Raw genomic sequence first — 27337 nt, 5'->3', positions numbered from 1 at the left:
TGGCATTACTATTTGAGTTGAGAATTTTCTAAATTAAATGTACTTAAGCGAATTCATTAGCAAATGTTTTTCATATCGATGGCGGAGGTTCCTGGTGTCATATTAGAAATTTTCTGGATAAAAACATGAGGAATGTGCTATAAATATTCAAACATCTCGGCTTTTTTTGCCAGTTATAACTAATGAGGTTTTTTTTTTTTTTCAAAACTGGTTTAAAATGGTTACTCACAGAGGCTTGATTCATTTAAGTGGCGTGTTTGATTAAAATATCTGGAAGTTTTTCAATGTTAAAGCTTTATTTCTTTCTGTTTATAAGGATTTGAATTATTAAGGCCGCTGATTGAATTAACTACTGATTAAATTACCCGGCGCTTACCGTGTATCATTTTCTTTAATTAAGAAAAAAAGTTTAAAGGGGAAATTGAAATCGGAATAAAAACACAAAATCAAGCAGTTGGACTTTTTTTTTTTTTTTTTTGAAAAAACAAGAGTAAACCAAGGATTTCCCCTGAAACTATTGTTTTAGAACTGTAATAGTTGAACGCAAGTACGGTGATACTTGATCATGAAAGAAATTGCGCTTGCTTTTCGAGTTCAATATGAATTCCTGCTAGATATTTGTAAAACTTATTTCTTCTGTATAGTTAGTGATTCAATCTACTAGATCCACACAACTCAGCACTTTTTTTTAAACTTTTTTATTGAATCATGTTTTTGTTTAAATTTTTTTTTTCAGATTCAGTGTGGTTAAAAGACCAGGAAACTTTAAAATCCTTTGCGCAGAAATTTATAAAGTACTTAAAACTTTTTTTTTTCAGATTAAGAGACAGAAGCAGCATATTTGATCTTAATTACATTTATTTCTTCCGTAAAATGCTACAAAATTTCAGTTACGTGAATAGATAAGCGTGATAAGATTCTAAAGCATGGATTGGTTTTTTGCATCTTGGAATCCAATGTCTATTTCATTTTTAGGAAGGCAACTCAGAGCGGGTTTCCTTTGGATACTATCGTTTCACACTCTCCCGTCATTACCTTTTCTTCAATGAGGTTAGAGATGCAAGTCTGGAAGATTAAAGAAAAAAGAAAGTTAGTGCAAAGCAAAAATATCGCGCACCTGAATAAAAGGTAAATAGGTAAAATGACACAACGTGTCAAAAGTACAAATAAAAACATGTAAAAAAGAGTTAAAAACTCAGCAAACAACTGTTTCGGGGCTATCAAATGCAAGCCCCTTCATCAGCGCATAAAAAGATTGAATTGATCACCAATGCAAACCAAACGACCAAAGTCGTTTGGTTTGCATTGGTGAAACATTCATTCTTTTGCCCCGAAACAGATGTTTGCCGAGTTTCAAACTCTTTTTTAACTGTTTTTATTTGTACTTTATACAGGTTGTGTCATTTTACTTATTCCACAGTACAAGGTTTTCTACCGCTTTTTTATAAAAGGTAAATATTTGTTTAGATAAAATAACAAGTGAAAATTTTTTTTTATAGTTTCCACTTAAACCACATAAGTTTGAATTCTCAAACTACTTTAAAAATTAGTTCTCCTGACTCGACAGACGAAAGGAAATCCAAGAAAGAGAAATTAAACACTGATGAGAAGAAAAAGAAAATTTTACCAAGTAGAATGGAGTCGTTTCCAAAATTTTAAAAGTATTTTTTCTGAAAGAGCATGCTTAAAAACACAGGATCTGATCATTTTTTGATAAATTTGTTTACGTTTAATATTTTTAAAAAATTACTTAAATTGGAGCGCTTTCATTGTTTACGGCTTCTGCCGATGACATCACAAATGATGAAATGCCATTCAGTGTTGCCATTCGCAGTGCAAAACATTTAATTCGCATCTTTACTCACGTATATTGGCAACGATATGGTTGGTAGCAAGCGTAGAGTGCAATTTTAATTCGCTGCTTAATTATCATAACGTGGAAACATAGTAGAAAGATGCGGCAAAGTGCATCATTTGTGACGTCATAAAGACCACGCCTTGTTTGAAAAATCGGACATTTTAAAAATTTAATTAAAAAAAAACAACTGTTGGGAAAATGAAAGTATTTTTTTGTGTCCATGTTTTTTTTTGCTCATTCTATCCATTTCAATGACTAAAACTAGTACTTTTGACTGAAGGAAACCACCCCATTCACAATATACGTAACAGAAATATTACAAAATTACTGTACTTGAAAAAGTGAAGGCGACGTTTTATTTCTAACTATTAACCAGAAAAAGTTCTATCCCTTCCCCAGAAATTTAAAATTTCACCCCATTTTTCAAAAATTAAAAGTTTTTTGATTTTAACATGTTTTCCAAGCGTCTGAAACCTTTCCCTGACTTTTCCCGCTGGATACTCACCCTGTCATCTTACAACATTCAGCAAAAAAAGTGCAATTTCATTTTGCTCACTTGGTAGATGGGATTTAAATTTCATTATTATGTGCTAATAAAAATTATAGTTATATTTATAGTTTCTATTACTTACAATCAGAGATATTTTAACATTTTAACGCCTCTACAGTCTACAACCGTACATGTATCTTTCACTGTATTTTGTATTCTTTGTATTTTGAATGAAAATTTAATATTATTGAAAATCGGTGGTTGAGAAGGGAGGGGGGGGGGTTGCACGACGTTAGCCCTATTCAAACTTTACATTCTAATGTTTTGTTTCGTTTTTAAACACAAAATGCTAATACACTGAAAATGTTGAAAACCAAAACTGTACACATCAGGTAGCAAACTAAAAAGCATATTGAGGCATTTTTTGATAAAAAAATTATTTGCTCTCTTGCCCCGTTATCGAGATATAACGTCTTAAAGTCTGCCGAAATTTTAAAGAAAAGCGCCAAGTTTAAAGGCATGGCGAGAAATAGAACTCTGCCCCGATTTCATCACCTGCGTGTGTCAGGGCCTCCATTTGTAAAGCGTGTGAAAGATGTCTTAAATTACTCACTGAAACTCACTACGTTTGGCGATTTTTCTTAAACTTTCAGTAGACTTTCAGCACTCATATTTCGACAGCGGGGACACAAGGATAGGGCCTCCATCTGTAAAGCGTGTGAAAGATGTCTTCCATTACTCACTGAAACTCACTACGTTTGGCGACTTTTCTTAAACTTTCGGTAGACTTTCAGCACTCATATTTCGATAGCGGGGACATAAGGATGAAAGTTTGCTTTCTTACAGATTTCATCAGTGTTGGTTTTCACTTACCATGACGTTCAACTAACACCACACTGTAAAAACGATTCAAAAACGTTCCTGGAAAATAATAGGTAGCTGATATGCCCAATTTCTACCAGTAACATATCTTACAAAAACCAGGAACATTTTTCGATAAAAGTCAGTAACCTTTCTGAAATCTCCTTGTTAAAGCCAGTCTTAAACCTTCTAGAAAAATTGAATAGGATTAACGTATTTAATTAAAACCTTCCTGAACTACTAAGAAAGCTCTAGAAGCATTGGAGCAGCCATGGCCTAAACTACGCGCAAATTACAAGCAAGAATCAAGTAAGTTGCAGCTATCCAGTGACTTATTTGCTCCCATTGGGAGCTTAGTCACTTCGGACGGGCCGTAATCGTCTTAATGCCGATACACTTAATAAACACGCTCAGTCAATATTTAAACTGGTAGTAAAAAATATTTTTCACACCAGTGAAAAGTCTGCATTCGTGCTTCTTTTAGGAATTCAGGAAACTTTTTTGCGAAGATCCTTGATTTTGCGGGGAAATAGGTGAAAACCTCTGAAATCCCGAAATGTAACACGGAATTAACCAGTGACGTTTCGGAATTTCTTTACAGTGCAAGGGGTATCTTCACAGCTTGAAAAAAAATCATAGCCGTATCTCCGTTTACATTTAGATATTTAATTCATCCATCTCTAATTAGGTGGAGGTTAACTAGGTATGTTTTCACACTGTAAAAAAATTCCGGAACGTTACTGGGTATTTCCGTGTTACGTTTCGGGATTTTAATAGTTTTTATCCACTTCCTGGAAAAATCAAGCATCATTGTCAAAAAGTTTCCTGAATTGCTACAAGTTGTACGAATGCAGATTTTTCACTGTTGTGAAAAATATTTTTAGCTCCCAGTTTAAAGATTAACTGAGCGTATTTATTAAGTATATCGGCTTCAAGTCAATTACGGCCCGTCCATGCCAATTAAGCTCCCAAAGGAAGCGTATAAGTATGGACTACATTGCTTTGCAAGAATTGCAGGCGAGTAAAATTATCGTTATTTATCAGCAATTCTGGCTTAGCTTTGGCCGTCTTTGCAGTAATGCTCTTGGAACTTATAACTTACTAAATTTACTCCAATTCTTCAAAGACACGACTGGCTTTTAACGGGAATATTTCTGAATATTTCAGGAGGCTTCCTGGATAATGTCAGGAAGGTTACTGAATTTCAGCGAGAAACGTTCTTGGGCTTTGCAAGATATTGTTACGGATCCGGTGCGACTTCCATCTTTCTTGAAAGGACGACACAGTTCTTGAGAAAAACACAGGAGGTTTATTTACACTATGAACAGGAAAGACCGTTAACAACTGCTAAATTAATCATCAGCAATTAAGCAAATATCAATCAACACCGTAAACTCAACGGTTACACAAGTATTTTCATCCAAATACGAAAAACAACACAGTGAAATGCCTCGCAATAAACAGAGCTAATACACTCTCAGTACAACTTCTCAATCGAGACTGACTTTTTTTGCCGCAGAGGCTATTTATAAATCCTTGAAAAGTTTCCACAGTGTTCCATTGAGAAGTTTCGATAACATTCTACAAAAATATCTCGTACTTTCTTTTTATTCATTCACAAATTTTATCAATGAAAAAAATAGGGGGACCGTACACTTCAGTCGAATGTCAGGGGGTTGTATATTCATTACAAGAAACTATTTACAGGTTACGTTACTACAATAATTTTAGATGAAAGATAATGGAATAAACGCCCAAATTTAGCTAGATTGCGACACATTAATCACAAAAATAATTACTATTTACAGAATTTGTAACAATATGTTACTGGCAGAAATTGGGCACATCAGCTGCCCATTATTTCCCAGGAACGTTCCTAAATCGTTTTTACAGTGTAGTGCTGCAAAAATTTCAGTTCTTACCGAAGTCTTCTTGAGCCTTTTGCATCTCTTCTTATTCTCGGGCTGCTGGCACAGTTCCTACGAAATATATGTACATGTATAATTAATTGAACTACATCCCAGTACCTCATCTCGCAGAAATTGTGGACATGTTGTGTGAAAATTACATCGATAAATGTGCTACAGGAAAATAGTACACTTTTTGCTCGACTGTATTAAGAATTAACCATTACGTCGAGGATGTTAAAAATTGAAATTTTAGACCAAGAAGAGAACTTACTGTATTCAGTAAATTACCGCCCATTAGCCAGGGCTGCTTCGGTCACTCGTCTGGTGTCTGATAATTCTATATTAGCTACCACTTTGTTTGACACTCTTGGCTTCATTAAGAGGTTTTCCATCTCCAGCTCAGTCACTTTTCTATGCCGGGCTGATGTGTGCTAATAAGCACGAAACTGCAGTCTTCGGCTGGAAAGGACGGAGTTGGCGGTGTATTTCGTGAACATACTGTGTTTCGTTGACCTTAAGTAATCAGAAATAGTTACCGTGAAAATAGTAAAAACTTGATTATCAGTATTGAGTAAACACACGTACAATATTAGAAACGCTATATTATACTTCAGTTTTACACAACTTCCTTATAGATACCGTTCGCACACCGAACTTCCGATTTACATGTGGGAAACGAGAGCGTCTATTAGTTTGCAGGCGAGACCAGTTTGTCGAATTCGAAGCAATGATACTTCGACATGAACAAATAGGGGCATCAAATTTTTCCTTTCATATTGCTAGATTCATTTCATTAGAATCCTCTTACTAACTTTCAATAGAATCATCTCACTAACCTTCAAAACACCACTTTTGCGGCGGCCAGTTTTCCACCGCAAAAGTGGTCGAAGAATAAGGAAAGGAATTTTTAAACTAAACGTCCGGGTCAAAGATTATCGTAAGGAAATTACATTACCTGAAAGATTAGTATTAAAAATAAAATTCATTGTTTCACCCAGACATTGGCTAAAAATCCTTAGATCAGGAATTAAAATGGAGGGATCAAGTCCAATCATTGGCTTAGCAAAGTTGACCCAAAGACCTCAACTCACGTGACTCAACAACGACGAATGGTTGGCACGTTTTGCGTGAAACAAGCGAAAGAAACCTGATTTCTTCCAATGCTCTGCTTTAAAATCTATCACTTGATTTGGGGACTTGGTTTCATGAATGAAAGTCATCACTTCCTCCATTTTATCTCTTCTTAAAGGTTAAATCTAGCAAAAATTTCTTGTCAATCATCCTGTTGATGATGAGTTTCACCAGTTTCATGGTGCTTTTAAGTACCGTTGTATGATTGAAACGTTGAGCTAATTTCATGGTTGGAAGGTGGTTCGGTTTTTTCAGATAATAATTTCCTCTTCCTAGGAATCGTACGCAATTATCCGGATGTTAGATTTCTGCTTTATGAACTAATGCAGAGGTTTCTTCGAAAGATCAGCGTTTGTTAATTCTACTTATATCTTCTTTATTTACAGTGGTGGTAAAAAAAAAATTGCATCACCCGCGGCGCAAAAGATAGCAATATCATCCCAACTGCATTCAAGACACAGTCTAGCATCCCGCATCCCAGATGATTTGGGGATGTATTTCTGATCAAGGAGTTGGTGGGCTTCACTTTGTGCAAGGAACAGTGAACGAACGCTCAGGTGTATATTGGCATTTTTGGAGGAGAAATTGCTTCTTACTATGCGGAATCACTTTACTTCAGTTCCAAACGTCATTTACCAGGATGATTCTGCTCCGTGCCATAGGGCAAAACTCGTAAGCAACAATTTAAGAACCTTTATCCTGCCATTAGACTTAAATTGACATGGGGTTAAGTAATTTTTTTTTCTCTAAACTCACACGCAGGTTCAGAAATGGAAAAATGAGCATGGGGTCAGCAGTTTGTCTTTGCCCGGAAACAGCCCCGATCTACGTAAACAATTATCGTATTCCTTCTCTTAAATGTTTATTTCATAAGTTTTGCAGAATTTCACATACATTCATCGTTATTCGGCCGACAAAAACTTCTCACATACTCCCATTGTTGTGAAAGTGCGAGGGTGATGCAATTTTTTTCAACCAGCACTGTATGTTTAGTTTCATTCCTGAAGCATAATATGAGTTTTTCTTTAACATTTTGCGTTACTTTAATATGATTATCGCTTTTCTTTTTTAACTATACAAATACATCATTTTATTATGTCGTTTTGTAAATTGAATGAATTTTATTCTTGAAAATAATTTTCAAATGATCTGTCACTGAATGCATACATTATTTTGATTCGGATTCGTGTATTGTAACCCTTGGTTAAAGTTTTAGTAGACGTTATCTAGTATAAACTATTTATTCCACATGATTTAGATATAAAAATAGATACAATTAAGGTATATGATTATTAGGAAAAACGCAGAGGTTGGCGTGCAACCTTCTAATGTGGAGTTAGAGCCTAAACTGACTCTTTGGGGGTCTTACCTTCGAAAAGGATAAGATTTGGAAACTTTCTATTGGTTGGTGTCCACGTGCACAGTGCGTGGTGTAGACGTAATGTGTAGATGTTGTACCCTAAACAGATATTTTCTGAAACTGACTTATCGTCACTACAAGTGCATGGTATTCAGAGTTTTTTATTTGAGGAAATGGTTTGATCTTAAACTATGCAAAGATCCAATATACCCAGACAACCTAGTTATCACATCCAGAGACAGCAGTTTCGGTCTTGTTAGAACTCATCAGTATGGAATAATGAATAACCGAGCTGGAATATAGCCTGTGTGATAGTTTATGTGATAGCCGGGCTGTCGGCATATTGCATGCATTTGTGCTTTAGCCCTGGCTTTGGGGTGGTTACTTTCTGCTAAATTTGCAAACAAAGTTTTTTTTTTTAATTATGCGAGTACTTTGAAGTATTAAGTTAAGCTAAGACGTTTATTATCTTACCGTAAGTTTTTCCATGCATTGATCGGCAAAGAAATCGTTAACTTTCCTCTGGAAAATAAAACAAGAGCTATTATTAATAAACATGGCAATTAAAAGCTATCAAAAATTTTACATTTCCTAAACATTTTTACCATTGAACTAGCTTTAAAAAAAATCAATAATATATTTTGAATATTTTACTCTCCAAGCTCTATAGATTACACAGTTTCACAGCTATAGATAACAAAGCTTAACGCAAAATAAGTTTTTTCATCGGTACCCAAAGATTTAGAACTAACTTTAGCATTCTTTGAGACGCTAAATAGAAATATGAAACCAGCTTTTCTCTATCAGCTTTACTTTTTTTAAAAATCAATGCTGGTGACAGTAATGCCTAAAAGGTACTTTAACTCCATTTTGTGCATTTTTAATGCAAGTGCAGTCGAACTTCTGTTACTAGAATGTCCGGTTAATCAGGAAGAAATTTGTCTAGTTTTAAATAAGCTTTATATTCAAACAAATAATAGTTTAAAATTTTGATAGCTGAATTACAAATGCACCAAACATTTGCTTTTATTTTGATTAAGTGTACAGCTCCTACATAGATAGCGCAGTAAATTACAGCAATCTAACAAACATCATGGCGTCCTTGCAGTTTCAGTTCGACACGACTCTAGCTGCACTATATCGGATTAAGTGTTTGATTGAACAATAGTAAAAATTATAAAGTGTGGAATCTTAATAGACATTTTGTTTCAAAGCATTGGTTTTTGATGATACGTCTGTATTTGTATAATATTGTGCATTGTATAAGCAGACATATAAATGTACGTCTGCTCATTAAGGGTTTGCTTTGATTATTCCGCATACTATTCGAATTGTTCGTTTATCCGGATTGCTTTTGGACCCAATTAGTCCGGATTAGGGGTTGCAATACCGGTATACCGAATACCGGTATTTCGAGCAATTTTCCAATTTTGTAATACCGGTATTTGTTGAGGAAAACACTGGTATTTTCGGTATTAGCTACTTATATTTTAAATGTACATTTATTTTCCCATGATACAGAACCGAAATCAATCTATTGATGTAAAAAATTATCTTCAAAAGCATGAACTAATAGAATGTCATTAAACAAAAGTATTTTGTTCACCATATACTTATTTTTTCTATTTCCCTGATCGCTCATTTTCCCTTCTGGGAAAGTTAATTTCGAGTGTAATTTTGAATGCCCCCCCTCCCCCTTGTCCGATGAACAATTTATTCAAACCATCAATTGCAGGAATGCTTTATGATTTTTTTTTTTTTTTTTTGTTAAATATTTGTCTTAACTGGTGCTAAATTTTGACAAAAACTTTTTTGTTAGCATTATAATGGCAATTTGTTGTCACCAGTATTGGTTTGTTGCGCCGTCTCGCTATTTGGCTTCATACTTGGCAAAATAATATTTAGAAATTATATATTGCCTTCTAAATTTGCACAGAGAAAAGCATTAATATGTTCCACGAATTCAAAGATATATTTTCAGATATTTACATAATTATAATTGCAAAGAATTTTGAAAAGAAAGCTAAAACAAATAAGAGAAACCAACAACATCAAATTTAGTTAAGTTTATCGTACATTTCAAACCAGAGGGCTTATAAAAAGTAAAAACAAACATCTCCTGTTCGAGAGAAAATAAAATTAATATTGGAAAAGTATCGTCTTTCAGGAAAGACATTTCATCTAGCTTTAAATTAAAAAAAATAATAGAAATACGCACAATACGAAAGAAACACACACACAAAAGGGTTTATCCAAAAATGACACAAAACAGACCCTTTTTTTTTTTTGAAGATAAAATACTTTTAGGCAATTAAATTAGAGGAGGTGTATCACGCATTGTTAACACTACAACCGACCTGTGTGAATTCAGAAAGAGTAGTTTCAACTGTAGGAAAGTTGAGCACTAAAATGTGCTCCAGGCTTACAAACAGTTCAGTAGACGCATTATGTGTTTTACAAGTGTTGATTTTTTTATGACATTTTTTGTTCCTTCATTTTATATTTGTTCACAATACGTTTTCATAATAATACAATTTTTGTACAAAGTTATGAAATGTGGCAACGAATCAATATGTTTTCAAGCAATTTTTGTGAAATTTCCTACCGGTATTAATACCGGTATTCCGGCATCACGTTTTAAAAATACCGAATACCGGTATTGAATTTTTGGTCCGGCATTGCAATCCCTAGTCCGGGGGATAAACGAGGTTGTGCTGTATAAGCTTCTGAAGCAAGGTCTGCATCCAGCATGTGCGCCCTACTACTGCCACTGTAAAAGCGTTTTAGAAACGTTCCTGGAAAATGATGGGCAGCTGATAAGCACAATTTCTGCCAATTACATATCGTGCAAAAAAAAAAAAAAAAAAAAAAAAAAAAAAAAAAAACAGGATCGTTTTCTGCTAAATGTCAGTAACCTTTCTGAAATTATCCGTGAAACTTTCTAAAGAATTCGGAAATCTCCTATTAAAGACAGTCGTGTCACTGGAACTTTTAGGCAAACTTAAGGTTCATCTAATAGCTTTCGCTCTCCCGCTTCGCCAAAAAAGCTCTAAAAGTATTAGAGCAACCACGGCCAAAGATGTGTCAGAACTGCACGTAAAAATAAAGCATATCCCTTGCTTGCAATTTTGCAGCTTTCCAATGACATATTCGCTCTAACTAGGAGCCCAGTCCATCCGGACGGGCCGCAATCGAATTAAAACTGATACATTTAATAAACGCTCTCATTTAATCTTTAAACTAGTTGCTAAAAATATTTTTCACAACAGTGAAGCAACTTGTAGCAATTCATGAAACCTTTTTCGAAAATACTTGATTTCACGGGGAAATAGTGGAAAACCTGTGGAATCTCGAAACGTTCCACGGAAATAACCAGCAACGTTTCGGAATTTTTTTACTGTGTAGATTTTTCTCAACTATGAATGGAGGAAACATTTGGTAAGTTCCGTTACCACGCTTCATTGAGTTAGTGAACTTTGCCTTACGTAATGTTCACTTCGTGCAACGGGCGACGATATTGATTTTTGTATACAATACTTGTAGGGTCCAATTAGGGTATTAGGGATCCCAGAGTTGAATATTCTTTAGGGAGCTAGCTCTCTGTAGTTCAACCTTCACTGTAAAAAAATTCCGAAATGTTACTGAGTATTTCCGTGTAACGTTTCGGGATTTCAGTGATTTTTATCCACTTAATGGAAATATCAAGTATCACTGTCAAAAAGTTTCCTGAATTGCTACAAGTTGCACGAATGCAGATACCGCTCTGTTGTAAAAAATATTTTTAGCTCCCAGTTTAAAGATTAACTGAGTGTATTTATAAGGTGTATCGACTTGAAGTCAATTACGGTTCGTCCTGACTGATTAAGTTCCCAAAGGGAGCGAATAAGTCTCTGGACTGCGTAGCTTTGCAAGAACTGCAATCAAGTAAGATACTTGCAATTCTGGCTTTCCTATGATTATAAAGGGTGTCCCAAAATTAGCGCAAGATTTGAATTCGCCGCCATTTTTTCTGTAAATTGTTGGCAACCCTGAAAAAAGAGCAATTTGACAGCTGATAGTTTAGGGTTATTAAAAATGGAGCGTTATACGATACATTAACGCATTTTCATTATCGAATAATTATTTCAAAAATAATGAAAATTGAGGCTGGTCAAGCAGTTACTGTTATTGGCGCTCGATATCGCAATAAGGTAATGTATGGGTGGTTGTAAGCTTGTTGACATAGACCTTTCACTTCAAATAACTCCATAAGAATAAATCTAATGATGTTAAATCACACGATCTAGGGTGCCAGTTCTGATCACCGAAACGAGACAGTACACGACCAGGAAATGCCTCACGCAGTAGTTGAATTGTTTCACTGGCTGTATAGTATCATAACATTCCATTTTTACTAACCCTAAACTTTTAGCTGTCAAATTTTTTTTTTTCCATGGCTGCCAACAACTAGCGGCGAAAATGGTGGCAAACTCATATCTTGCGTTAATTTTGGGACACCCTTTAATAAAGCTTATGGAACTTTATATCATCCCTGCCTAAGATTACTCTGAAGTTTTAGATACACTACTAGCTTTAAGCGGGAAGATATCTGGATTTTTCAGGATAATTTCAAGAAGGTTACTGAATTTTAGCAGAAAACATTCTTGGCTTTTACGAGAAATATTACTGGCTGAAATTGGGCACATCAGCTGCTTTTTATTTTTCAGGAACGTTTCTGCATCGTTTTTACAGTGTTATAAACGCGAACATTCACAGAGATTCAAAAATGCCGTTTTCAAAGTTATTGAGGTAAACACTCACTCATCCAAAATATTTGTTGGAATGGAGAGAACACGGAAGAAAAGGGAAATAGATAAATGAGAAAACCTTAACTTTCTTTCCTTTTCTTAAATAATAGACTTGAACAGTTATGATTATTTCGGGGACCCTAAAACGCAGAAGACAAAGGTTGCGGCCTAGTTGGCATGTTCGGTAATCAGGCTCCAAATATCAAATGCTTGCATAATATAATAAAAATGAAAATTCCATGTTCTATGTTTTGTTTCATCTATGATTTTAACATAAAAGTCGCATCATGAATTTCACAAACATTTCTTAGAATTGTAAGCTTCTAGGTAAAACTTGAATTAAGTGCATCAAATTCGCACAAAATTAGTTCCAAGCACCCATGCGCCACAATGACTGTAACTTTGGGTCATACAAAAAATGAGAAAATTCTCATTTCAAGATCTCGTCCTTTTTACGTAAAGCTACGTAAAGTAGTTAGTAGCTGCAGCCCATTTACTGATAATGTAAAAAAGAGTAAACATAGAAGTAGAGCTTTTAAAGCAGAAAATAATAATAGTCCTCATCTATATAATAGCCGAAATCACTGATCTCAGGCGTCTTCAACAATGAAACTCGCACCATAGCATGCGTGACGGCATTATTTCATTGTTGAGGCAGCAAATATTCAGTAAGTTATTTATAACTAGCAAAAATACCCGGCGTTGCCTGGGTCAGTAATAATTATTAGAAAAAATCGTTACTTGCTTTTGTTTTCTGTTTTAAGTGAAAGAATTTAAAACACATCTTTTTGACGTGATTAAAAATCGAGTTTCTTCCTTACCCATAAAACTAAAATAGCAATAAGTATAAAGAACAAAGTAGTATTGATTTAGAAACGAAAGCACTATATTTAAGCATATACAAATTTAAAAAACATGAAATTAATCTTCTCATGTTTAAAAAGATTAATCTGTTGATACTTTTTTTTAACATGGAGTCTAAAACCTTCTCTGTATGGCTAATGAAGTACGAAGTGATTAAAAAAAAGTAGCTGCGCTCGTAATCCCCTTATACTTGCTTTAGTTATTTCGGGAAATTTCAATCATTGTGGCTCTTGGTGCGATTTTACCGAATTTGCGAAAGTCGTTTCGGGGTACCTTCGATGATGCTCCCCCATTCTTTCCTTACTTTGTAAAACGATATGATATTAATTTTCGTTACAGAGATATCGTCGCCAGATGCTGAGATATTTTTGGTCACCATAAAATGGCGCTAAACAGTTTCATCCGAAATGTTACCAAAATAAGTAATAAAATTAGGTGATTGTTTGAAATTGTGCAAAAAGGAAAATTAATGGAAGTTTTTGTGCTGTTTATGGATTTGCCTAATTTAGTTGCTGGATTATTTAACACAGTAAAAAAAGTCTTTTGAAAATTCTTTGATTGGCGATGTTTTGTTTACATGGTGAAAGCTGAGAAACATTATGACGTAGTCTTCAGCTTCAAAAACAGCAACGTTGAAAAAACTGCCAAATGCATCAGCTACGGAAATCTTTCTGCAAAAATTTTGGCGATCTGCTGGTTGTTTGGATAATGAGTAAGTGTTCAATCAGCATAAATAATAATAAAAACCATTAATTACATTAAAGTTCCGTTTAAATGGAAAATCATCAGCCAAATCATGTATTATTTGCCAATCTTGTGCAAAAATCTTACTTCAAGATTTGACTTGAGAAAAGCCTTGAACAATCACGAAAAGCAAGGAAAGTCAACAATACAATAATTGTCGCTATCGACAGGGAGTTGAGATGATACACTAAATACTGTATTGAGTTGAGGAAAGCCTTCGAACATGGATCTAAAAAGCTCATAACTCGTTTTTTATTCTACTTAGAAATTTCGAACAGGTGCCATCTTCAGCAGAAAAATCAGAGCTTTCGATGGACATATAATGTAAATATGTGCAAGTATTTTTTCATCCCAATATTAGAGAAATTATACAAAAATTGTGTTTTATTGCCCCCCTAAGGGGGTTTTGCCCCCCATAACGGGACGAAAACTACCCTATGTGTTATTCTGATGCATAAGCTATATTATTGTAAAGTTTCATCAAAATCCGTTCAGTAGTTTTTGCGTGAAAGAGTAACAAACATCCATACATCCATACAGACAAACTTTCGCATATATAATATTAGTAAGATTTGATAATATTTTATGGCAATGTTTGACCATGCAGTTAAATACTTTATTTTGACATGGCCAAACTGAATCCGGTAACATAACTGTTTTACTGGTAAGACTGTCATTTCAAGGGAATGAAGAAACGAAAAAGTGGTCAACAATTTCCGATATCTGCTGGAGTTTAGGGTTAATCCACTGGAGTTAGGGTTGGGGTTAAAATTTTAACAATCAAAATATCATCAAACATGCAATGGCTTCGTTCAAATGTAGAAGCAAATTTCACCCGTCATTCCTTCACGGGCGATTTTCTAGTTATTATAATAATAAAAGAAAACATCAACTGTGAGTAAGAAAAGAACGATAAGTCACCGCCATTTAGATTAATGTTGCATTTGATAAGATTTAACGTATGTTCAAGGACGTGTCAGTATTTTTTTTTTTTTTTTTTTTTTTTTTTTTTTTAAAGGAGACAGTTCTATACCTTAGTCGGATAATCCATTGGGCAAAATTCTTCAACGACTGCTTCTATAGTTGGAGTGTCAAAGTTTCCCAAAGGACAACTCTTAAACCATCCGGCATATTCGGTTACTTCCTGCAATCAATCAAAAGTCGGTGAGTTTGTGGTTCAAACAAATCACTGTGTTAAACAAAAATATCATACAAAAGAAAAATACAGTAAACTCCCGATTATCCGTGAGTAAATCAACAATTATGAACATTTGTGGTTCAAACAAATCACTATGTTAAACAAAAATATCACACAAAAGGAAAAATACAGTAAACTCCCGATTATCCTCGAGTAAATCAACAATTATGAACATTTGTGGTTCAAACAAATCACTGTGTTACACAAATATATCACACAAAAAGAAAAATACAGTAAACTCCCGATTTTCCGCGAGTAAATCAACAATTATGAACATGTATTTTCGCAGCAAAAAACAAAAACCAAAAAAGGGCTTTTTCCGATTTTTTTTTCGTTTTCCTTTTTTTTTTCTTTTTAAATATTTTGTTCGCGTTTTTCATTGTTCTCACACTTGTCCTTTTTTAACCCACGAAAAACAAAGAAAGAGTATTTTAAGTTTGACGTGTCTGTGTATCTGTGTGTATGTATCTGTCTGTGGCACTCTAGCGTCTAAACGGATGGATCGATTTTGAAAAAAAAGAAGAATTGTTAGAAAAGAAAGTTGATCGAGAGTATTCTTAGCTAGGTTGCATCTTTGGACGACATTAATTAAGATATTAATTAAAAACCTCTAAAAGGGTTTCCGCAATTTTTTCAGTGAAAACATAATTAAAAATTATAAAATTTAATACCAAAATAAAGATAATTTTTTCCCGCGTCTGATAGAATGTGTTTATAACTTCCATGTTTTATAGAATTCGAATTATAACGTTTTTTAAAGCAAATTTTAATAACGGCTAAGCCTTTTTTCACGCGATTGATAACCGAGTTCATTATTGGCCAACACGGAAATAAAACGCAATTTTTTAAAATTTTTATGTGTTGCCAGTTTTTATTTAATAGCAAATAAAATACTTGACATTGATTTTGAATAATGTTACGAGTTCGGTGCAACTTCAAACTTTCTTCGAAATTACGACACAGTTCTTGAGAAAACACAGGAGATTTATTTACAAATATTAATAATAGAGCAGGTAACAATTGCAAACATTCAGCAACTAAAGCGTAGAAACATCAAGAAAATCCTACTAAGTGCTACCAATTTCGCATGTTTTCTTTTTATTCCATTCACAAATGTTATCCGGGGACCATATACACGAATGTTTGGGGGGGGGGTTGTATATTCATTACAATTTACAGATTACGTTACTGAGATAATCTTAGATAAAAGATAATGAAATAAACGCTAAATTTAGCCAGATTACAACAAATTAATCATAAAAAATAATTACTATTAACAGAATTTTTAACATTGCCCCTTTCCCAAGGACTGAACGTCCTGAGCAGTACAATCCCCAGAAAGGATGTAAAACTTATATCACAAGTTTACAGACACATTTATTAAATAATAACCAATGAGACACAGAAAACACAATAAAAACAAGAAATAAACTAAACATTAAAAGCAAAAACTATCTACAACTTTTATGTTATCAACCATGATAGTTTACGTAATTACTCATGAACTATGGCCATAGTATGGGGCTTATCGATCATAATGTACATCCCTAGGTTTCGCGTTAGGTGATTTTTGGATCCTCACTACGACGTCATTCAGTCTGTTAAGGACTTAGTACGGTCTATCCCAATGCGACTGAAATTTGGGTAAAAGACCTTTCCGTCGGATGGGATTCCATAACCAACCTTGTCATCTTCGTGGAATTCATGTCCAGTGGACCTTGTGTCGTATCGAGCCTTCATCTTCTCCCCCGCGATGTTGATTCGCTCTCGTGCGAAGTTATGAACGTCTTCCAACCGGGCCTGAAGATTTTAGATGTATTCCTCAGGCGATGAAGGCGCATCAGGAGGGTGACCGAAGAAGAGATCACAAGGTAGCCAAAGCGCTCGTCTGAAGAGCATCTAAGGTGGGGCATACCCGGTAGTTTCGTGGACAACACTGCGGTAGGCCAGCAGGAACGAAGGTAGCTTCTTATCCCAATCCTGTTGATTTTGGAGACCATAAGCGAGAGATCATTCAAGATTGTGCGGTTAAATCACTTGGTGTGTATGGCGCTGACGGACCGCACAGCTTCTTCTAGACAATTGGCAGCACAGTTGCAACAGCTACAGGTGTTTCATTGTGTGCTTCATCAATTCGGAGACATCTGCTGCAGCGTGAGCTGCGCGCAAGGATTCCTTTATACAGGATTCCCCTCACGCAAAACCATCGCCGACTGCGGCTACAATGGGCCAATGTGCATATGAGCTGGCGTGCTGATAGGCAGCTGGTCACCTTTTCTGACGAATTCCGCTTCAATTTGTGGCACCATGATGGCCGAATTCGTGTCAGGCGCTATGCCGGTGAACGGCACATTCCGGAGTGTATAATCGAACGCCACAGTGGACGAACACCTGGAGTTATGGTCTGTGGTGCCACATCATATCATGGACGATCACAATTGCTACGAATTTTGGGCAATTTGAATAGTACCCGATACATAAACGAAATTTTACAGCCCCAAGCTATTCCTTTCCTGCCAAGGATTGCCAGGGGCTGTATTCCAGCAGGATAATGCCCTTCCACATATCGCAAGGACTGTCAAATCCTACCTTGATTCGCTGCAGGTACAGCTTCTTCCTTGACCTGCATGCTTCCCGGATATGTCACCGATTGAACATGTGTGGGATTTCGTTGGGCGGCGTCTCGCTCGTGATCCATGTGTAATACTCTTCCGCAGTCAGATTTTCAAACTTTATTTCACTCCATGCCGAATCGTGTAGCAGTTCTTATTGCGGCGCGTGGTGGCCACACAAAATACTAATTTCTATCTCTTTTTGTTGCTTGTTTGGTTTGAAAATGTAATCATTTATTTGTACCATTACCACTTAACTGTGTATTAATTTTCATTCAACTATGATGCTTCCTTCATGGTGTTTTGCAATTTTCACAAACAGAAGTGTAGATTTAAGTGTTGAAACATGCATATTTTTCTGAGAAAGTTTGATTTGAAATGACTTGAGCCGCACTTTTCCTCATTTGTGTAGTCATTTTCTTGGAATAATTGAAAATTACAGGAGTACTTAAATATTGTCCTTTCTGACCCAGAAAAAATATTTTGTCCTTTTGAGTGCATTATGAAAAATGCTTAGTATTTTTTAAAACAAACTGTTATTTTATTCTTTTTAGTGTAAAGGTATTTCCAGAAATAGAACAATGTTGCCATCACGTAATTTCACCTATTTTTGACACATAAATGCTTCATTAAAAAGTGAAAAAACTATAGACGTGTCTAAAACTTGAAGCATTTGGCATTAAAAAGTAATCCTAGTTGTCCTGGATTTGTTTGTGTGCCAATTTAATTAGAAGTGATTAACTATTAAAGGTTTGCGAAAATAATTCAGATTTCACAACGTACAAGTTGCTCGTGATAAGGATCCTAATATGTGTCTTTACTTATTCCCATTTTCGATTATTGGCATAGATGAGGATAAAAATCCTAAGAAAGCAATGGTAGTGGATAAATTTCATGCTTGTTCCAGAGAAGTCTTGATTCAAAATTTTTTATTATGATTACTGTTAATATTGCTCTTGTAAGGCAACAAAAGTTGTAACAATGGTTTTGTATTTAAACATTTAATGGGAAAATTTAAGTACAATTTGCTGTTTTCCATCCTCACCGAAATAATTTTATTTTAGAATTGAATTTTTTAGCGTTAAGTTGTACCTTAAGATTGAACAGATCATTTAGTGAAATCCTGAAGTCTCTAAGTGATCTAGTTGCTGAGATGTAAGCAAAATCAGGACTCAGATTTTTTCGTGACAATCTTTACTAATATTATAAAGAGAGAGGACGAATTTTTGTGTGTTTATATGTTCGAGGTAATCTCCGGAACCACTGCACTTATTTGAAAAATTCTTTCACTTTACGAAAGGTGCCTTCTCACTGAGTAACATAGGCTATAATTCGAAAAAAATCCGATAAATAGTTCTTTTTTTATTCCAATTTAGGCCCAAATTTCACGTAAATTGCCTATTATTGGCTATTAAAGAGGTGAAAAATTACTTGCACATATTAATATTATATATCGTTGAAAAGGGTAGAATTTTCCGCGTTCTAAGCAATTTGTTTCGGTGCTCTAACTTCATTACGACGGGAGTAATTTGCGTTTTTAGTTCGAACTTTTTAAGGTTTAGCTGAAATTTAGGCACTACTTTCTTCATTAAATCTATCAATAAAAAGTGAAGGAATTGTCCCACAGTTTTCATTTTGACACCATTGAAAAAAGTGACATTTTTTACTCCAGAAATATCTCGACCTGTGGTCGAAAAATTTAGCTTCTATCTTCAAAAAAAAAAAAAAAAAGTTACAATCGTTTTTAAATCAATTTCGAAATATGTCATTTTGATTCAGGTTGTCAACCATTTTATTTTCGCGCTTCCATGTTTACGCTTTTTGAATCCCTTGTTTATTTCCTCAGTTTGCATTGAAAATATTAAACTTATTTAATTTCATGTTTTCATGGTTACGCTTTCAAAATCCATCTTTCGGATTTTAATTTCTTAAAAGTATTTTAATATCTATCGTCAATGTTTGGAAGGGTAGTTTTGCGTGGTGTTTTTTTTTCTTTTATTTAAGCCTGATTGTTGAATATATGTCACTCGACACAATTTTTATTATCAAGGTAGACCGGACAAAGCCGGGAAACGCAACTCTTAATATATAAAGATGTGAAAGCTACTGTTAATGTGATCATATACCTTTTTGTTTGTCTGGCGAAACATTTATTATTGCCAAAGAAAAAACATCCACTTCACAAGCAAAAACACTGGCTTCCGGTAGCGTGGTCGCTTGGCGCGAGAGGCCCTGAGCAGTTCAGTATAGGATTATTGTTTTAAGGCAACCGTTAATGAAATTCATTGTTTTGGCGATTTGTTTTGAAATAAAAGAAATTTTTGATTTGTTTTTATCCGAGTGAAATGCACGACATTTTCTTTTTTTCTGACGATGATTTTTGAATGATCCACGGCATGTTTTATTTTTTTCGTTAGACGGATGGATTATGATAGCGTGGTTGCTGGGCAAGTTTGGCGGTAAACAATAGAGTTATGGAATTATTTTCACATTTCAAAGATATCATTTGATGTCTTTTTTTGTTTATTTGGCGAAGTATTTTATACTGCAGTAAAAACCGCTTCATTCGCTAAATAGAGTTTTAAAGCAAATGTAAATCTAATTTAATCATTTGACGAAAAGTTTTAAATTCCAAAAAAACTTAAATGTTTTTTTTTTTTGAAAAGGTGAGTACGCATTTTATAAAAAGTAAAATGATCATTTCACATCAGAGGAGGAGGGGCGTCATTTTTTTTTTTTTTTATTCAACGGACCTCCATTAAATTTTCAGCAGGGGCATCGCAGTGCGGGTACTGCTAGTCAATAATAACAGTGCTTAATAGTAAGGGTGAAGAAAGGCGGTTTTTGTAGAAATAACGATTATTGGAGTTGTGTAAATCTAATAATTTCTCCTCTTTCAACCCAGACATTAACTCGACCAAGGTCCAGCATCAACTTACCAGAACCAGTGTTTGCGTCAAGATGATTTCTCAATTAAAGGATTTCATTGGAGTTGATAAAAAATCAATCCTTAGATAGCAGTATTAATATTATTTAAAGAAGGCTTGATTTCGGTTCATTTCGATTCTAAAATTGAGAAGATAGGGAATAACATAAAGCCATTTTATAGTAACCTTTATCTTTACTAATAATAAAGCTGAAAGTCTGGATCTCTGTCTGGATATCTGTAACGCGCATATCGCCTAGACCTTTTGGCAGATTTTCTTGAAATTTGGCACAAAATTAGTTTGTAGCATAGGGGTGTATATATCGAAGCGATTTTTCGAAAATTCAATTTTGTTCTTTTTTTATTCCAATTTTAAGAACATTTTGCAGCGCAAATTATCATAACTTGGACGAGCAAATTACTATAACGTGGACGAGCAAACTACCACAACCTGGACGTGAAAATTAACATAGCATACTGTCGAGAAATTCATCATCCATTATTTGTAAATATACAGGCGAACCAAATGACCTTTTCATTTTCTACTACAGGCAAAGCCGTGCGGGTACCGCGACTAGCTTAACAATAACATTTCTTTATTCGTATTATTTCGAACTCCAGAAAATATGAGCTAGGGTAAACACGTAATATTTTTCTTTAATTAAGAAATACTTACTTCCGTTGGGAGATGAAAGTAACATTTTGTCAGTTGCTCGAAAACTTCTGGACCTAGGATGTAAAAAACATTATGAGATTCATTATTTTATTAGGAAACAAAGTTTGATAACTTTAAGATTAATATTTTATGAAGCAAATGTGAAGCGTTTCACTCGTGATGTACAATTAGTTCGAATAAATGTAGAAAAAGATTATATACTAAAACTAGCTGCGTTGCCCAGCTTTGTCCGGTCTACCTTGAAAAAACCCATTGTGTCAAGTGAAGTATATTCAATAACCAGGATTAAATGAAAGAAAAAAACCCATCATGCAAAATTTCCAAGCCAGACAATGACGACAGATATTAAGATACTTTTAAGAAATTAAAATAAAGTGAGAAAGATGGATTTAAAAGGCGAAACCATGGAAACACAAAATAAAATAAGTTTAAGAGTTGAAAATGAGAAAGATTGAAATAAACAATGGATTCAAAAGCGTTACCGTGGAAACGCAAAATAAAATGGTTAAAAACTTGAATAGAGAAGAAATTTTTGAACGTCATTTAATTCGCTTGTAACTTTTTTTGGAATGGAGATAGAGGGTTAAACTTTCAACCATAGGTCGAGTTAGATATGGAGTAAAAAAAGCAGCTCTTTCCAATGGAGTCAAAACGAAAACTGTTTGACAATTCCTTCACTTTTTATTTATGGATTCAATGAAGAAAGTAGCGCCTAATTTCAACTAAACCTAAAAAAATTCGAGCTAAAAATGCAAATAACTCCCGCCGTAATTCAGTTTGAGCGCTGAAACCAATTACGTAGAACGCGAAAAATTCTACTCTTTCCAACGATATATAATATTTATATGTGCAAGTAATTTTTCTCCTCCATATTCGAGAACGTATGTGAAAATTGGGCCTAAATTGGAATAAAAAAAAAGAACTATTCATCGAATTTTTTTTTCGAACTGGTCTGCAAACCTTTTCAGGGCTTAGAGGAACAAACTGTGAAAATTTCAGCGAAATCGGCCGGGTAGTTCTCGAGTTATGCGCGTTCAAACACACAGACGCTTTTTGGAGACTTCATTTTATACTATGTAGAGATGCTTTTTGAAACATTTTCTGGTTTTAAATACAGGGTGCGGCGAAAGGTATGCCCTCATTTTGGAGAGCAATAAATGAAACACTATTAAATGTAGAGGGTTCGATTTTTCTTTATTACCTTTGGTACTTAAAACAGTTTTTTTACATTAACTTTTTAAAACGATATCTGCAAGATCGCGGCCTCCAGTAGCAATGCGCTGAAATAGCCGATTTTGGAAGCTTCAGGCTACGTTTTGGCACATCTGAATCGGAATGGCGTTCACTTCTTCAATGATTCTCCTTTTCAGTTCTTGTAGGGTATGGGCGTCGTCCCCATCGTTCCCATACCCTACAAGAACTGAAAAGGAGAATCATCGAAGAAGTGAACGCCATTCCGATTCAGATGTGCCAAAACGCAGTCAGAAGTTTCCAACATCGGCTATATCAGCGCATTGCTACACTGTAAAAAAATTCCGAAACGTTACAGAGTATTTCCGTGTAACGTTTCGGGATTTCAATGGTTTTTATCCACTTCTTAGAAAAATCAGTTATCATTGTCAAAAAGTTTCCTGAATTGCTACAAGTTGCACGAATGCAGACTTCTCACTGTTGTAAAAAATATTTTTGGCTCCCAGTTTAAAGATTAATTGAAAGTATTTGTAAAGTGTATCGGCTTCAGTTTGTATGAAGTCCGTCCATACTGTTTAAATCTCCCAAAGGGAGCGAAGAAGTATGGACGATGTTGCTTTGCAAGAATTGAAAGCAAGGAAAATTCTTGATGCTTACTTACAATTCAGGCATAGCTTTGGCCATGTTAGTAATACTGCTTAAGGAAGTTTCTAAATTAATCAGGAAGGTGCCAAGATACTAAATTATGCCTTGCTAAGATTATTCTGAAGTTTCAGAGACACGACTGACTTCTAAAGGGAAGATTTCCGAATTTTTCAGGAAGTTTCCAGAATAATTTCAGGAAGGTTACCGAATTTTAGCAGAAAATGTTCCTTGTTTTTGCAAGGTATGTTACTGGCAGAAATTGGGCCCATCAGCTGCCCATTATTTTTCAGGAACGTTTCTGAATCGTTTTTACAGTGCACTGGAGGCTGCCATCTTGCAGATATCGTTTTTAAACACTAATGTAAAAAAACTGTTTGAAGTACCAAAGGTAATAAAGAAATTCCAATCCTCTACATTTAATAGTACTGTATTTATTGCTTTCCAAAATGTGGGCATACCTTTCGCCGCACCCTGTATTTCCCTTTTGGAGTCAGGCGAAAAACTTCGCTAACGCCTAGCATTTACTTCACTGTAAAATCGATTCAGAAACGATCGTGGAAAATAATGGGCAGCTGATGTGCCCAATTTCGGCCAGTAACATACCTCGCAAAAACCAGGAACGTTTTCCGCTAAAATTCAGTAACCTTTCTGAAATTATCCTGGAAGCTTCCTGAAAAATTCATAAATTTTCCTGTTTAAATCCAGTCGTGTCTGGAACTTTAGAATATAATTAGGTAGACCTTCATGATTCTTCAAGGAAGCTCCAGTATTGCAAACATAGCTGAAGCTAAGCCAGAATTGCACCTTAGTCGCATGAATTTTATTTGTCCAATTCTTGCAAAGCTGTCCATGGTCATATTCGCTCCCTTTGAAGCTTAATCAGTCTGGACAGTCCGCAATCGAACTGAAGCCGATACTAAGTTTTAAAGGACCTCATTTAAAATTGACAATATAACAAGATGTAAATATTGAATCTGGAAAAAAATTTCGCCTTAAAATTTAATTTCTTTCGCAAATCCGTAAACCATTCCAAGCTTAGTATAACTACGTTAAACATGCCGCCCGTGGACCGCCAATTCGAAACCCCACTGTAAAAATATTCCGAAACGTTACTGAATATTTACATGTAACTTTGCGGGATTTCTATGGTTTTTATCCCCTTCCTAGAAAAATCAAGTATCCTTGTCAAAAAGTTTCCTGAATTGCTACAAGTCGCAATAATGCAGACTTCTCACTGTTGTAAAAAATATGTTTAGCTCCTACTTTAAAGATTAACTGAGCGTATTTATAAAGTGTATCCGCTACAAACCGATTGCGGCCCGTCCAGACTGATAAGACGTTCAAAGGGCGCAAAATTAGTCTATGGACTACGTAGCTTTGCAAGAGTTGCAGGCGAGTAAAATTCTTGGCACAAACTTGCAATTCTTTCTTAGCTGTGACCATGTTTGCAACATTGCTTTTGGAGCTTTCCTCGAAACACAGTATGGTGCCTAACTATTATAGTATGCCCACCTAAGTTCACTCTAAGATTCCAGAGACACGACTGGCTTTAAACGGTAAGACTTCTGAATATTTTAGGAAGCTTCCAGGATAATTTCAGTAAGGTTACTGAATGTTAGCGGAAAACGTTCCTGATTTTTGTAAGATATGTTACTAGAAGAAGTTGGGCACATCAGCTGCCAATTTTTTTTTCAGAAACGTTTATGAATCGTTTTTACATTGCCCTGCTCAATATGATTGGCAATTGCTTAAAATCCCGTCAATGTTTAATATTCGTTGCAATATTCTAATATCAATTGTTGTTTCTGCAAAAATAAGATTAAATCAGCAGATTTAGTGATAACTCCTTTTAATATTTCCTTCCTCTTATTTGCTAAGTCTGGCAAGAAGTAAACTCATGTTGTCGCATAGTACGGTTCTGATAAGTAGAGGCATGACCTTCCAATGTTTCCTTTTTTTGGTTTTGGATCAGTTCAGTAAAAAAGAGACAGGCTAATGGTCCGGATTTGTGCCTGAATACTTTCGCAAAACTACTAAGAAATAACTCAACTGAACTACCCTACCTTTTAACCACAAAGGAAAATAAACATTATTAAGATCATGGCTCAGTTTACCAGAGCCGCACTCTACATCTCTTGAAGAACTTCCGTCGAATATTGAAAGTACACTGATCTAGATTTAAAATTGATCCAAATTACAAAGTCTCCAAAACGTTTAGTTTTACCCCTTCCACATTATTAAATTAACTTCCACATTTGAACGAAGCCATTGCCTGTTTGGTGATATTTTGATATTTGAAATTGTAACCCAAACTCCAGTGGACTAACCCTAAACTGCAGTAAGTAGCGTTCATTGTTGACCATTCTTTCGTTTCTTCGTTCCCCTCAAATGACACCGTCTTACGAGTAAACCAGTTAAGTTACCGGATCGAGTTCAGCCTCGTTACAATAAAAACCTTTCTCTGCATGTTAAACATTACCAAAACATATTATCAAATTATCATGCCGTGGCGCAAGTTTCATTGTTGAAACTCGCGAGTTACTCGATCATTGGCTATCTTTACTAATAAAAATGCTGAAAGTCTCTCTATCTGTCTGTCAGGATCTCTGTGACGCGCATAGCGCCTAGACCGTTCTACCGATTTTCATGAAATTTGGCAGAAAGTTAGTTTCTAGCATGTGGGTGTGCACCTTGAAGTGATTTTTCGAAAATTCGATGTGGTTCTTCTATTCCAATTTTAAGAACAAAATTATCATAAGATGGACGAGTAAATTACGAAATTATCGTAACGTGGAACCACAACATGGGCACAAGCTAATTGGCGAGATACGAAATTATCTTAACGTGGAACCGTAACATGGATACAAGCCAACTGGCGAGAAAATTCATCATACATTATTTGTAAATATACAGGCGAATCAAAAGACCTTTTAATTTTTCTATTACGGACAAAGCCGTGCGGGTACCACTAGTTATATATATGATTATAAATGTATATATGTTTTTGCAACTTAATAGTGCAAGTTATCGAACACTCCGTTTTTTTAAGTGTAATTTTTCGGAAAACAGCCAAAGTGAATCGTTCGTTTATCTTTCACCGATAACTGTGAAATAAACTATAAAATGATGACTTGCTGATGAATTTTGATGAAATATTGAGAAAATTCAAGTCGTATCCCCAAAAACCACGCTTGGGAAATAATATATATATGTGATAGATATTTTGAAAAGCGAATGAAAAAAAAAGAAAGAAACGAGCTAAAGTATGCATCACATGACTTCCATTTACTCCAATTTAATGTCATTTCCCAATAACTGGCAATTTTAATGTGATTCAATAGTTTGCTCTCTAAATATCACCAACAATGGCCAAATCGAAACATATTTAAAAAAAAATAATCGCCAAATATCCGACAAATTGTAACACCACTTGAGTTTACATCGAAATTAACAAAGATTCCCCCCCCCCAAATGGGCAAAAGACCCCCTTAGAAACACCCGAATGCAACTAAAAGTGGATGTGCACAACTAGACCATACTAGGAGTCTACGTACCAAATTTCAACTTTCTAGGACATTCCGTTCTTGAGTTATGCGACATACATACGCACATACGCACATAAATACATACGTACATACAGACGTCACGAGAAAATTCGTTGTACTTAACTCGGGAATCGTCATTACGGATATTTCGCGTGTCTAAACGTTCTTAGGCACTTATCCACGTGTGGTCGAGTTGAAAAAAAAAACTCAATATTCGTTCGGGGGTGAGTAAAATGGAAATTAAGGTCGATTTTTGAGTGAAAATTTTTTCGCGAATGCAATACTTCCTTTTTTTTTTGTAAAAGGAAGTAAAAATGGGGTGCAATTTTTTTGTGCTTTCTTACCTAATTTGCAGTTGATGTCAGCAAAGCAACGGTAAAACTGCTCTTCTGACATGCCGGCTTCGTCAGCCTCAGATTTCATCTTCTCTCCCTCTTGTACCATTTTGTCCATCCCTGCAGGTGGCTCTGGTGCTCCGAACATTCCATTCGAACGTACCAGCACCGGTACACAAGCGAGAGCACAAGTTACCAGGATGG

The 27337-nt window shown here is 35.1% G+C and overlaps 1 protein-coding gene across 1 annotated transcript; it reads right to left on the bottom strand.

Moving 5' to 3' along the window:
* Positions 1-840: 840 nt before the first annotated feature.
* LOC129228086 (uncharacterized) lies at positions 841-27337 on the bottom strand. The gene is made up of 6 exons (XM_054862724.1): positions 27143-27337; positions 21418-21470; positions 15039-15149; positions 8085-8132; positions 5132-5188; positions 841-1065 (listed from the first exon to the last, which is right to left on the bottom strand). Exons 1-6 carry the CDS (start codon positions 27279-27281, stop codon positions 985-987), a joined length of 489 nt encoding a protein of 162 aa, XP_054718699.1. The 5' UTR covers positions 27282-27337; the 3' UTR covers positions 841-984.

Source organism: Uloborus diversus, chromosome 8 (genome assembly GCF_026930045.1).
Source record: "Uloborus diversus isolate 005 chromosome 8, Udiv.v.3.1, whole genome shotgun sequence".
Taxonomy (NCBI): Eukaryota; Metazoa; Arthropoda; class Arachnida; order Araneae; family Uloboridae; genus Uloborus; species Uloborus diversus.
This window is presented reverse-complemented; position numbering and strand designations above follow the sequence as displayed.